General features: G+C 39.8%; 1 protein-coding gene across 11 annotated transcripts in view; it reads left to right on the top strand.

Annotated features, from left to right (window-relative positions):
- Positions 1-14173, top strand: part of cadpsb (Ca2+-dependent activator protein for secretion b) — a 66135-nt gene that overhangs the window by 47011 nt on the left and 4951 nt on the right. For 2 of the 11 annotated variants that reach the window (XM_077014432.1, XM_077014423.1), the window contains 12 exons: positions 1471-1539; positions 4490-4596; positions 5093-5122; positions 7820-7976; positions 8151-8292; positions 9465-9626; positions 11962-12117; positions 12375-12522; positions 12975-13049; positions 13186-13269; positions 13372-13404; positions 13510-13617. In XM_077014432.1, coding sequence (XP_076870547.1) covers positions 1471-1539; positions 4490-4596; positions 5093-5122; positions 7820-7976; positions 8151-8292; positions 9465-9626; positions 11962-12117; positions 12375-12522; positions 12975-13049; positions 13186-13269; positions 13372-13404; positions 13510-13617 — 1271 coding nt within the window. Of the gene's footprint in view, positions 1-1470; positions 1540-2741; positions 2775-4489; positions 4597-5092; positions 5123-5534; positions 5544-7819; positions 7977-8150; positions 8293-9464; positions 9627-11961; positions 12118-12374; positions 12523-12974; positions 13050-13185; positions 13270-13371; positions 13405-13509; positions 13618-14173 lie in introns of all 11 variants that reach the window. The other 9 variants (XM_077014433.1, XM_077014425.1, XM_077014429.1 and 6 more) reach the window with 9 other exon arrangements.

Genomic DNA, 14173 nt, shown 5'->3' with positions numbered 1-14173 from the left:
AATTGAATGAACTATGAATGTATGCTTATGTAAATTCCTCACAGTATCTTGCTGTAGGTCACCTACTTAGCTGTAAGTGTATTGTCCTAAGATTGCACATAACAAATTTATTTTATTCTGACTGGACAAATAAATTAAGTGAAGTGTCATTATTATTATTAAATTAATGATTACCTTGAGGTGAGTTAGAACTGAAATTAAGAATTAAGCTGCTGGAATTAGAATTATGCTGCTGGAAAACCACGGCAACATCATTCCTCTACATGAAAATTTTAATTCAAATGATTTATTTGCCCTGGAACACTGTTGAATACCTATTCATTTATAATCACTTTGACTAGTATTTCATCTGTTCTAATTTAAACTCTACTGTGCCTGTTTTTTTTTTTGTTTGTTTGTTTGTTTTAGTTTTTTGTATTTTTAGAGATTTTCTTGATTGAGTTACGGTCAAATTACATATTTTTAAAGCAAGGCTCAGATGTTTTTTCTGTGTATTCTCTTCTTGTAGACTTGTGAGTGAAAATGCATTCAAATTCACAGAGTGAAGAGCTTCTGATCCCTTCCATTCACTTGAACATAAGGACTTGACCTAAAGACGTAAAATATCCTCCATTACCCTGCACTTTCCTGTTTCTCTGTATACAGTTCTGCCCAATTCCAAAACCAAGATCTATCCTTACGACCATTCTTTCAATGGATGGATTAAAGTAAATCTGCCGAGACCTCTGTTTGGTCTCATGGAACTTCCTTCCATTCAGGTCTTCAAGCCATGTCAAAGACTTGTGAATTGGGAAGAATTGGGAAGAAGGGAATTAAGGTAAGCAAAGAAGTTACAAAAGAAGACCTATGCTAAGGGGACATTTTTTTAAGTGTTAGGGGGCTGTTTGAGTTAGGAAAGTGCTGCATGGGAATCACCTTGAAAGGATTTCTGTACAAACTATGGAATAAGACCAGAGGAAAATCCAGTGAAACAAAGTAGTAAGTAATGGCAAGTACCTCAATGGAAGGACAAAGGAGACAAAAGGCAGAGGGATAAATGGCATTTAAGTGAATCAGCAGCGGGAATATAACAGGAAGATCGTGATGGTTTATTTGGAATTGGGCTTTATTTCTCTTCAAAAAGACATGGGGTCTTGTTCATTTGAGTATACCCCTGTCTTTTGACCCCACCTCACCTCCCACCTCCTACCCAACTAGTCCTCTTCTACTACATCAAGTCATTGGCTCTGTCCCTTATAACATTTTGGTCCCTTATAATTTGTAAGGGTCAAACATGGTGAACCAAAAAGTGCTTGTTTTCTGAGTTGTTCTTTCAGGGGCAATGTCATGTTGTTCCCCATCAAATTATTTGATGATATCTTATTAAAAATGCACGAGAGACGACCAGACATGCCCTTCACCATCTCTAACCCTTAACCCCCGGATTTCTGACCCCAAATTTTTGCATGCCCAAATCCTCTTTTTCTTCAGGAAAAAAGAGGGAAATGTATGATCACCCTGTCTACTCCTTGGCTACACAAGTGATGGATTTAACCATCCGTGAGTAATTTCTCCTCATCATTTTCATCCCTTACCCTCTTTCTTCACTCCTCTGCAAACCATCTATCATGACACTCTATCCTTTTTTGAGATAGAATGAGAAAGCTGCATAAAATTAAAACTCACAAATTGGACAATAGACACATCAAAACTGAGTGAGTATTTTGCCTGTCACTTTGTAGCAAACAGTCGACAGCAACCGTCAGCACTGGTGACACACTGAGGTATGATGTAGGCTCATAACTGTGATTTTACAACCAAAAAACATGAACTATTTGAGCTAGCCAACAGCCAGGAGTTTTAAGATAAAGCCACACGTGATGCTTCAGCATGGAGTATGCGGTGAAGAAGATAACCAAGGACTAATTCAAAACTTTAAAATCTTTCATTTGACCCTTCAATTAAAAGACCATTGCTAGTAAATTGCTAAACACTTTCATAAAGCTGACTAGCAGAGCTGATAAATGGATAATACGTAACAGGTATCAATGCCATATGTGATATATTACGCTATCCAGTGGATTTTGTCCATTATACCCATTGTAAACTGTAAATTCCATGGAGTGGACAGGAACATGTGCCAGTTATGGCCACATCTGTTTGTGACATAACATGGTTAAGCGTCTGTACAGCTTCTTCTTGTCCTCTTTTGGTTTTGAAGCTCATGCTCATGACTTGAATGCATTTTTGCTTTTCTCACTTGTTACCTGCCCTGGTCATCTGCCTGTGTGTCTCTGTTGTAGTGTGCTAGCTGGTTGCCCTGGGGATTCCAGAGCATTTCAGCAGGTGACTCAGCTACCAGCGGAAGCCGACTAGAGCAATGGAACAATGAGTCATGTGTAGTTTAACCCGAGCGGTGAATTTGTTCAGTCTCTGACCGTGCCAGCTCCTGTCAGTGTTTTGTTAGGGAGAAGAACTCTGTGGTCTCTTCGTCGAGTGTGTCGCATTGCTTCTCCACTGTGATACTTTTGTCTTTGTCTTTGTCATTGAATGTTTTAATTATTGTTTACATTTATTAAGAGATCTACTTACACGTACTTGAAAATCTCTTGGATTGCAGTCAAGAAAGAAATTACAAGGGGTGACTCCTGTCACTAACTTTGGGACTTTAAAATCTGAAAATTCTTAATGACTCATCTTTTCTTCTTTCATTTCACTTGTTCTTTCTTTCTTTCTCTTTCTCTATCTCTCTCTTTCTCAAGTTGAGAAATCTCTAAAGGATCAAAGGGATCCAGGTGAAGCTATATTTGACATCAACCTCTGTCCCCTCTAACATATAACCCAGCTCATTATATATAACAATATGACACAAAGATACTCTCACTTTCACTCATATACAACCAAGATAAGCCTTTTAAACAACAACAATAAAAACCTTTATTCCCTTGATGCAAGAGTTTCCACTGTGCAAATTTGGCATGGTCTGTCTCTCTTTGCACCATAGTAAGTACTGAATTGTTTGTGAAGATAGTATATGCCCAAAAAGATGTATAACAATTGTGTTCTATGACCAAGTGGCAATGCATTGCTTTAAGCTATGAGTTAAAAGTTCAAAAGATTTGTTATGATTTCTCCGTTATGCAATACTATCTATCACAAATATCTCAGTGACTGCATTTTCAGTGAGTTAAACTGTGAGAATAAATGTTTTGTAAATATTCTAAAAAGCAGTTGAATGATTGGATTAAGGCGGAATTCATAGTTTTGTCCTATGATGATGTCTGGTAATCACAGCAGTCTTTTTAATTAAAGCATATAATAAAAAAGAACAATAATGACAGCTTAGCACACTGAAAATGGATGAAGTATGAAACCTGGGTGATAATGATAATTATCATTACAGCCAGTATCTTTACTTCATTATGTGGTGTTGATGACATCATGACTCTAAGAACTGATTTTATTAGCATTCATTTTTAGAAAATATTGATCACAGATCAGCAGTGTAGTAGTATTGTATTGCACATGGATTCATCACAGGTAGTTTCTTGTACAGTTCCTTGTAAGAGCTCAACTGAGCACTTAACATACTTAACATATTTCAGCCAATGAACAAACTAGGTAGTGAAGGTAATAAAGAGAACCCTAAATGAATATGCAGTGACAGCCATGAAAAATGTATAAACATTTCAGTCAAATGGTAAAACAGTCAAATGGTTGCGTCATTGTCGCAGACCCATGTTTTAATGGAAACATCAACTTTGTCACTTATCATTATTCTGTATTGTTCTTATTCTGTCCTATTGAAATTGTCTTGTTCAGACAATGTTGTATTCTGTTAAAATCCAAAGCACTGTTTGTCCTGCATTCATTTCATTGAATCAAATGTCTGACCCGCTGTTTGTCCCATGTGTGGCATTAGACTCTACAAATTAACAAGAGGCGTTTTCCACTCTGAACATATTAAGGTTCATTAGTTTCTGGTCACTCTAGATTAATTTGAATAAAACAGGACTCCAAAATAAAAAAAAATTATGTATTTCGTAAATGGTATTCTAATGAATCCTTAGACATTTCGTACATATTCTCTCTGGAAAGTTTTCCCCTAAGTTAGGATTAGGATCTCAGTGCAAAAACTACTCTAAATACTTCTATATTAAAACATACCATTTTACCTATCTGAACATCTGAAGCCATGCAATACAACACCTGCTTTTGCCAATTAAGTGCACTGTCAGGTGAGCTAATTCACTGAATAAGAAAGGCACTCTTTGGCTGGTCTGAATTTTGAAAGTATATACAAAAGTTGTCAGATAAGCATTAGTGACTTCAGACTTTACTTGAGTTGTTATAATAAATGTCATCAACCATATTACTGTTATTGCATGCAAAATTGGGTGGTTTGATCACTCTTTTGGGCTGCACTGTAAATTATGTCACATAGATCTATTTACCACAAAGAAAAGTGCACTGTTGTTGACCTCTGTTCTTCCTCACTATTCTGATCCAGAGAATGTAGCCAACCTAGCTACACCTGCCAAAAAACTGGAGCATGTCATTCGCCTGGCAGAGTTAGTCATAGAGGTTCTTCAACAGAATCAGGATCATCACGCTGAGGTGAGCAAGGCCTCCATCACCTTCTTGCATTGTCCCTCTTTCTCTCTATCATGCCAGTGTTGCAGGCCATGTGCTATGAACAGTGTGTTAGCACATACAGTTTGTACAGTACAGTTTGTTAATGCCTGTTTGATGAAGTTGACACTTCCTTGTGATCCAGTTTCTTTCAACCTGAATTTCTGTAGCTTCATCTCTAAAAGCAGCCTCAAAATGTAGAGCAACTGTTTATGTTCACACAATAAAAAAAGATATTCCCTGGAAAAGCATAAAGCATGACAAATGACAAATTAGCAAATGGGGTAGACAAAATTTTTACGAACAATTCACTTATAATAATGAACGAGTCTGCATGAATCATTAGTTGTTTACATCCACCAGAAGGTCGGAAAAATATCCATGTTTGGAATGACTGCAGTACATGCGATTTATATTTAGATAACCCGTGGTCTTCCTGAGCCCTACAGATTTACTCTATTTTTTTGAATATGCTTAACAGGCTGCGGTCACAAGTACAGGAGAGCAGTCGGTACAGTATCCATGTTTCCTTCCTTCTTAAGTCCTCATCACACAGTCTATTCCCCCCTCCAGCATGTCAAGCCACGCTAGGGCTTTACTGTTATTTTGGGGTGTGCGAATGGGGCAGTTTGGATGAAGAAGGTAGAGAAGGGAGGGAACTGGTGAAATGAAGTCCAGCCTGTACGTCAAACCCACTTTGATGTGGTAGATGAAGGTTATGAATTTTACTTGAACAGGACATGGAAGCCTTATATTAGAATTTCAATCTTTTAAACAGTACAACCTTTGCAGAAGAATAACAAGGCATGAAAATAGGTTCTCCATGAAGGGCATCTCAGTATCTTCTGTTGTAGTCTGCGCATACATTATTCAATTTGTCCGTGTCTTTTTTACCGCTCAATCCGCCCTATGGGCTTGGGCAGGGAAAAGAGGTATGTGAGAAACCTGAATGCAATGAACCAGCCCCCTTGTTTCCCAATAATGGTTTGTGCATGAGCTGTATGGAGCCTTTATACCTGAAATTCCCTCCCATCATCACCCCTCCCCAACCCCCCTACCCCACCCCAACCCAAAGTATAGATAATTTTAGCATTGTGTCTTACTTTCCATTCTCTTTAAAAGAGGTGATTATATGGCTTTGCATCCCAAGTTGCAGCGGTTGGTCTGGTGGAAAGTTTTTGCTTTTTCTAGAGGGAATGTGAATATATATAGCTGCACCACTCCACGCCATAGTTTCATTGTCCTAGCCTTGTCCCAGTTTGCTATGTCAAATTGCCCCTTCTTGCTACTGTTTCTCTGCCCCCTTTCCAAGGTGAATAGTATATAGTATAGTGTAGTTATAGTTTTCTTTTATATGCCATAATCCAAAACCACAGCCTAGTTCCACCCCCTGGACTCAAAAATGATGACAAATTTGTCATCCTGCTAACCAGAGGGCAGCCTTTCCACACTGCTCTCTACACAGTATAGATTGCAAGAAAGGATTTGGGGAGGGATCTTGGAGTTGGTTGGATTTGACATTGCTGCCTTCTTCTACTTCTCCTTCTTTCTGTGCGTGTGTGCATGTGTGTGTGTGTGTGTGTGTGTGTGTGTGCGCGTGTGCGTGCGTGCGTGTGTGTGTAGCGCTGAGCTCAGCTATGTGCACTGCTGTCCCAGACAGTGCTTTGATTTCTGTCCATAATTAAAAAACATGATCAATGCAATGTGCTCTGGGTTCAGTGTGTGTAGGGCAGGTAAGTGAAATGCGTAGCTTAGACCCAGCTTGTGCACCAGATCCAGCTGAGTTGACCTTGAAATAAATGTGTGGTTCATGGAAGCTTTGGAGTGGGTTGATGGGGTATGAGAACCAAACAGCAGAACAGCATGCTGCCGAAGGGGAGGATTGACCCTCAAAGGATGATCACTTCCCTGAATGACTGTGCCTCTAGGTCAGCTGTTTTTCCTTTTTTAAGCTATGAGAAAAATAATCAATGCCAAGACTGCATGCAAGTTGTTCAGAGAGAACATATAGAAACTTTGAGTTTCTCTCAATCTCTGCCACATGTCCAAACTGATCAGTGCTCTTTGAGACCAAAATGACAAAGAAATATTTAATCATAGAATTGAAGCCCTACTCATTGCCTTTATAAACTATATATGTTGCTTGCAGTCTTAGGCACACCAGGGTGCAATGATGCATGACGATGAGACACATCCCCATCCTAATGTCAGGGATGCAGTGATGTGATTGGTTGAACAAACTACATCTTCCATCTGGAGAGCAAAAGCATGCAGCGATTCGACCTCACCTGCATGAAAACTGCACTTCCTTTGGCATCTTGACTTTACTGGTTGTAGATCTAATGTAAATAAGGGAAGGATCTTTTAAAAAAACAGTAATGCCTGCTCACACATGCAAGCACTTTTGTAACACATGTTTCTTTAAGTCTGTGGTGATTTCTGTACATGCAGGCTAGTAAAAATGATTGATGAAACTAAACAATTGTTTCTATGGATAAGGGTTATCCACATCAACCACTGTAACTGATAACTGTAACGTACGTATTTAGTTATAACATTGCTACCTCATAGGATCTGAAGACTATGATACCCAATATAGCTAATGTAAGGTGAATCTAGTCTTCTGCCTCTAAGTCCCATGTCTGTTTAAAAGGAAGAATCTGCACAGCATATAAACAATTTAAGAAACTGAACAGTACTTTGCTGTGTTGCAAATTTTCTGAAAGTTTAAAGAAGGCTTTGAGGTTTTTTTAAACTAAATCTAACCTCTCCAACGGTGTAAACTGGTTAACTGAGTGTCTTCTTTTTAGATATTATTCACTGCTACATTCATTAAAGTTTTGCAAGCTATTCAAAATGGAAATTACACCAAACCCATCAGCACATAGAAAACTCTTAAACTGAGTTTTTTTTTTCAGTACAGTGGGTTGAGACTGAACATGAAAATAAGGAAGCTTGTTTAATGCAGATGACTTTAAGGTGGCTTCACAGATCAGATCAGTGTTTCCAACTACTTTATTTTATCCAGCCATTTTGTACCAAATTTGGCCCGTATAGTACCTTTACCACACATTAAATGGCAGGAAGCAGTTTACTCCGCTTCTTCACTGTAGCTGACTCGTCTTTGCTCTGCTCTAACAGCGGCTCCCTCTGTCCCTCCCCATCTCCCCCTCTTTCCTTTCCACCGTGTCTTTCCCTGGTGATCAAGGCCTTTGCATGGTGGTCAGACCTAATGGTGGAGCATGCGGAGCACTTCCTGTCCCTCTACGGTGTCGACATGGACGCAGCTCTGGAGATCCAGTCTCCCGAAAGCTGGGACAGTTTTCCACTCTTCCAGCTTCTTAATGACTTCCTACGAGCTGACTGTAAGCACAGATATGTGATTAAAGTCTGTGGGTATAGAGTGATGAAAAGCATTGGCAGTTGTGGCTATCGATTGTTAGCCATGTAGAAAAGAGTCGCAAGTCATGGATGTCTATCTCTGTCTCTCTCTGTCTCTCTCTCTCTCTCTCTCTCTCTCTCTGTCTCTATCTGTGTAGACCATCTGTGCAATGGAAAGTTTCACAAGCACCTGCAGGACCTGTATGCCCCCCTGGTGGTGCGATATGTCGATCTAATGGAGTCTTCCATTGCTCAGTCCATTCACAGGGGCTTTGAGCGCGAGTCATGGGAGCCCGTTAAGTAAGACACCACGTCCCCCCAACTGCACAGTGATGAGTGTAATCGCAAGACAGGGCCTTTCATAACACAAGTAATCATTTAGAACCACTAATGCCCCAGAGAGTGGGCAAATATGACACAATAGATATTATCTAGTGCATATCAAGAAACTAGTGTGGTAATCACTTAGCACAATGTATTTTGTGAGAGTTTTTTCCCACAAATACTAAAATATATTTCAATTTCCCACTACATCAGATTTACCATGTGACTGCAACAAATCTTTAAAAAATATATATTTTTGAGTATGACATTAGAAATGCTGTATTGATAATTAGGGATCTAATTCATTCCAAGCATACTGACCTCAGATAATCATAAGCAGGGAATTATTATCATAGCAACAGCCTAAAAGGAACTCCAGTCAGCAGCTGTCATCTTTTCATCTTTTTGTTGCATTTACTAACCCTCATAATGCGTGCTGGAGAGAAAGAGGATGCCTTTTATGTGCTAATAAGCTCTACTGTCTCCTCTGCTTCTGTAAATTTGTTTTGCATATTGATTTTACCATTTCCCAGATGAAAATAATTCTATCTAGATGTGGAATCGGCAACCTTTCTACTTAATTATTAAATCTTCTCAATATTTTCCAAGTGAACAGATGCTCCTTTGAACTGTAATTTGATTAAGTAACATAGAGGCGGAGCAAACCTTTGTACAAAAGGGAATTTTTTACACTTCCTGGAGCTCTTACTGTGGATATCATACTTCAAGATTACATGAGCTCATGGCTTCTTTTATTTGTTTGTCTTCTATTCGTGTTTTTAAATTCCCACCATTAGCTGTTAGTGTGGCCGTTTAACCTGTCAGTATGGCCATTTTACCTGTCAATGTCTGCTGCTGATACATGCTGCTTCACTTTGTTTATTTCCCTGTTTATGTGCTGTTGTCTGTACCAAGCATGTTCTTTTTAACTGTGAGTCCTCCGTTTAAATGTTTTATTAGAGACCTTCCCTGTATTTAAAAAAACTGGTTGTTTATGTCTGCTATTCTCAGATGTCAACAGATGACCTTTTTCTTTACATAGTTTTTCTTACTTCCTGTTACTTTCTTACTTGTATGTCGTTGCTTTTTGCAGCATTCCACATTGCCACTGTTATGGATTTTTGTTTCTTTTTTGTCTGTTTCTGCAGGAGTTTAACAAGTAATCTGCCCAATGTGAATCTACCAAATGTGAACCTCCAAATTCCCAAAGTACCAAATCTTCCCGTGCCTGTAGCAGGACTATCTGTTAACCTTCCACAAATGCCTAGCTTTTCCACTCCCTCCTGGATGGCTGCTATATATGACTCTGAGTGTGTATTCAATGAGTTTACATCAGCTCTGATGAATTCAAAATGTGTCCTTGGCATGAAGGTGTTCTGATGTCAGTTGTTAACATTGCATAAACAGTAGGAACCAGAAAGAAATGTTTTAAAGCACACACTGTGGTGGCTTGACAAACATGTCTAAAACTATTTTTACAAAATTTTAAGATTTCCATTGTCTTTAAGCTTTTGTTCCATATTTAAAGTGTGTTAGCTCAAGGCTGGAAATTGTGATAATGAGTAGTTAGAACAAATATGTTCCAGTTGAATCTGGAATGTTAATAGACAGAAAAGGAGCAGTATTTTGATAGCTGCAATACAATATGGGGAGAAATTTGGTGAATCCAGCAAAGCAAGGCCACATTGCTGCGATGTCATATAAGGCGTACTCTGTCTGAGTAGACCGTCAGAATCAGGGAAAGTTATTTGTCTATGACAGAAGAATAACAATAAGCTAAAAACAGATTTGTTTGTCAAATAATGTTTGTCAAGCCAGCATATTTACGATATAGCACATTATGGTATATTCTTACAAATTTAGATGATGTACAGTCTCAACAAAGGCAGAACAAAAGTTATTTATATCCTTGGCATCTTACAAAATTAAATAAGCAACAAAGAACTTATATAATCGTACACAGAAAAGCAAATGTTTCAAGTCATTTTCATGCCAAGTACGTTGCAAGGGATTGTGGTTAAGCCCATGTTGTTTGTATATTTGAAATGAGAACTGAAAAGCTTTTCATTTTCCTCAATGTGCATGCCATTGAGGCAGGACTGAGGTGGTGAGATCTGGATTGCAACCCAAACCTACAAATAGCCCTAAATCTCCCTGCTTCCAACTAAATTTCCCCATTCTAGACCTGATCCTGCAGTTTAGGTCACTTCTCTGAGGAGTCTCTTTGATGTGATAACACCCAGCTCAGCATGATAAGTTAGATATGGCTGATTTTAGTTATCCTCATTTATCATCACTGATCCAAAGTTAGGACATTTTAGTCTTGTGGAGGTAGGAGGCTGTAGGTGGATCCTAAGCAAGTTGCAGAAGCAGTATTAAAGAGTTCGCCTTTGGTGTCTATGGTAAGAACTCCATTTTTAGAGGCTCTATTCAGACTTTGAGGTGGAGAGGTTTGCTAAAAGATCATAAATGTTTTCAGGTTCGTTTAAAGGTGTCAGTGGGTGTGGGCTGGTGGAACTCCCTGCCTGGTGTTTGCATTAGATGATGGCACTCTGAAGCAGACTTCATGTCAGACTGCAGCTGGCTTCCAAGGCAGTAGAAATTAGTCCTCATTGAGTTTAAACATCAGAGTGGGTTTCACATCTTAACATTTCCATTCATTCCCTATTAGGGGAGTAAATTTTATTCATTTATGACACAATAACATCTCAAACAGTAGTAGTAGTCCCCCCACCAAAAAAATGTACCTAGCCAAATGCATGAGGAGATTAATGCTCTGCTGTTTGATATAGCCTGCGGAATGTTTGTTCCTCAAAACAAAACCAATTTGGTGGTTTTACCACTGCCAACAGCCCCACCAAAGTCACTCTTATGTTTCAACTCTGTGGTAGTGTCCCTCAACAACCCCCCCCACCCCACCCCACCCCCTCCTAACCAACCCTTACAACACCCCTCTCACAGTTCCACCAGTCTCCACTCAGGATGGTGTCTTCAGAGTTGACTGCATGGTGTGCATTGACCTTTGGAGCACCGTCAGCCTCGTCGGGCATGGGTGGTGAGAGAGAGCCTGCTATTTGTGTTTCTCTTTCTCCTCTCTATTTTGTCCTCTACCCGCTCAGCCAGTGTAGCTGTATCCTGAAAATTTTAGTCCCTGCAAAACTTCTCATTTGGAAGTAGTGTGTGCAGTTCTAATGGGACTGTGACGGTCCCTGAAAAGCCTAGTGTCCTGACTACGTCACATGCCTTCTCTCACCATGACATTCCCAAGCCCCCCCCCCACCCCCCCACCCCCACTCCCCCTTTAGAGAATGATGACCATCCAAAGTGTGCATGACTCTAGGCCCTCTTGAGGGTGAATAACCGCGCAACTGTGCGAGGTTATTGGTGTGTTCTGGAAACACAGCTCTCTATTTTACCATACAATGACTGATGCTGCAAAGCCTTTGCTAGCAAATTATGAAGACCAGTCTGATTCACCAGGCTTTGGGGGTACTGTCAGTGTATGGCTAAAATCATCACTAAATAAATAAATGCCATAAAAATTAATGAGTAGAGTCACAGTAGGTAGTTCTGCCTTTCTGCTACTGCTATTGAGCAGAGTGCTTGCAAAGGCGCTGACCTCTGCCATGTCACTGTGCCTGGCAGTAATGGCTCTGGGACATCAGAAGATCTATTCTGGAAACTGGATGCCCTGCAAACATTCATCCGAGATCTGCACTGGCCGGAGGAGGAGTTCGCCAAGCACCTAGACAACCGTATGAAGCTCATGTCGAGTGACATGATTGAATCTTGTGTTAAACGGTATGTGTGTGTGCGGTGGTAGAGGGCAAAGATTAGCGTAACAAACTCTGCTTAGTGTTTGTACAGTTAGTGTGCGTGTAGTTTTAAACTAAATTTACATAAAGGCTACTGATATAATTACATTTACCACAAATCAATACATTTCCAACATTTCCAAACTCTTTATATAAAGCCCAGTACCTGAAAATACACACAGTTCCTGTGGGCCTAAATAAATTGCTAATGATGTGATGGTCGACTCTTCTGCTGGCCTTTAGCACCAGGACAGCATTTGAGTCCAAGCTGACCAAGAGCAGCCGCTCTACAGATTTCCGTATCCCACTGTCTCTGTGCACCATGTTCAACGTGATGGTGGATGCCAAGGACCAGTCAGCTAAACTGTGTGCTATGGAGATGGGCCAGGAGGTAATGAGAAAATCCCCTTGATCTACCACTGGCACAAAACTCAAAGGGTCAAAATCATTGTAAAATACAGTACTATAACTTTTTGTGGACTTCCATAATCTGTTGCCAGAGATTTCTATGGTTACCTTAACTGACTGATCTGTTTTTGTCTGATAGCTGTATTCTTACTGAGTGCACCTAATAAGGTTGGCCAGTTTTGTCACTTGCTTAAAGATCCTTCACTTCTTATCACCCCTTTCTGTTGTCTACACAGGTTTATCAAGGTTTATAGAAAATTCAGATTTTGGTCCTTCCACAATCAAAAATTTTAAAATGGAATGGATTAGGAAAATGTATTAAATATATATTTGATGTGTAAAGCTACATTGTAAGGGTGTGAAATTATACAGCACAGAGTCTACTTTAAAATATGCATGATCTACTGATTAGTTTAATCATACTTTTTTTTTTAGAAACAGTACCACTCCAAAATTGATGAGCTCATTGAAGAGAGTGTGAAGGATATGATTGCTCTGTTGGTGGCTAAGGTATGGCTTTTGAAGGAGCTGACATAAGGTTTGGCTATTATGGTCATATCTGTTGACATATATGTTGACATTGTGGTTGTACTGGACTGCAGTCATGGGTTTGCTTTGGACCATGTGGTTTGTATACCCTGTACAGTTTGTGGCAATTCTGGACAGCGTTCTAGCCAAAATCTCCAGGTACGATGAGGGAACCCTCTTCTCATCCTTCCTGTCCTTTACGGTGAGATATAATTCCACAGCTTTTCCACGTGTTGTTCTGTGGTTGTTCTCATTAATACCACAGGCCTGGTAAGCCCTTATCTAAATGTATTTTGGTTTCTAGGTGAAAGCAGCATCGAAGTATGTGGATGTCCCTGTAAGTATTAAACAGATTTGCATTAAAATATTCAGTGGTCAACTCCATTTCTTGTGATTGTTGCTTGCCAAGTGGCTAACTCTCTCCACAATCTCCGTTACGCAGAAACCAGGGATGGATGTTGCTGATGGCTATGTGACCTTTGTTCGCCATTCTCAGGACATACTGCGAGATAAGGTCAATGAGGAGGTGTATATAGAGAGGTTATTTGATGTAAGTAAGATGCCGTCTCCTCCGTGCCTAACAGGGGAGGTTCCATCCAAAATGTGGCGAAACAATGGGGCATATGAGGGATAAGTCACATTTTGAGGGCTAGGCTCCTAATCTTTCCATCCTGAAACATAAGGCCGGACTTATCCCGAGCTTCTCGGCCTCTCACTCCTCAGTGTCTCCATTGCTGTGAATCCTGTGTTCCATTAGTCACAACGAGTTGCACTCTTGTGCTCTAATGTTGTGTTAGCTACTGTTTGTTGGAATATGTGCTCTTGTTGCTGCATTAGCTACTCTCTGTTGGACCTTTGTGCTCCGAGCTCATGAGGCAAAGTGTCAATAGCGCCACCAAGTGGATTATTTAAGACAGTGCTCTCAATGATGGTAAATTTTTTGTTACTACTGAAATCTTTGCGAACAATTGTTTATTGACATATTGTTCCATATTACATAACATTTCCGCAATGAATGAATAATATTCATGCATTAATATCCAGGTTAGATGCAATGGATATCAAAGGAATTCCATGATAGACTAGTGATTTAAGTGATGACACAC

This window comes from Brachyhypopomus gauderio, chromosome 8, assembly GCF_052324685.1.
Source record: "Brachyhypopomus gauderio isolate BG-103 chromosome 8, BGAUD_0.2, whole genome shotgun sequence".
Lineage (NCBI taxonomy): Eukaryota > Metazoa > Chordata > Actinopteri > Gymnotiformes > Hypopomidae > Brachyhypopomus > Brachyhypopomus gauderio.
The sequence above is the reverse complement of the archived record's forward strand: the minus strand, read 5'-3'. Positions and strand labels throughout refer to the sequence as shown.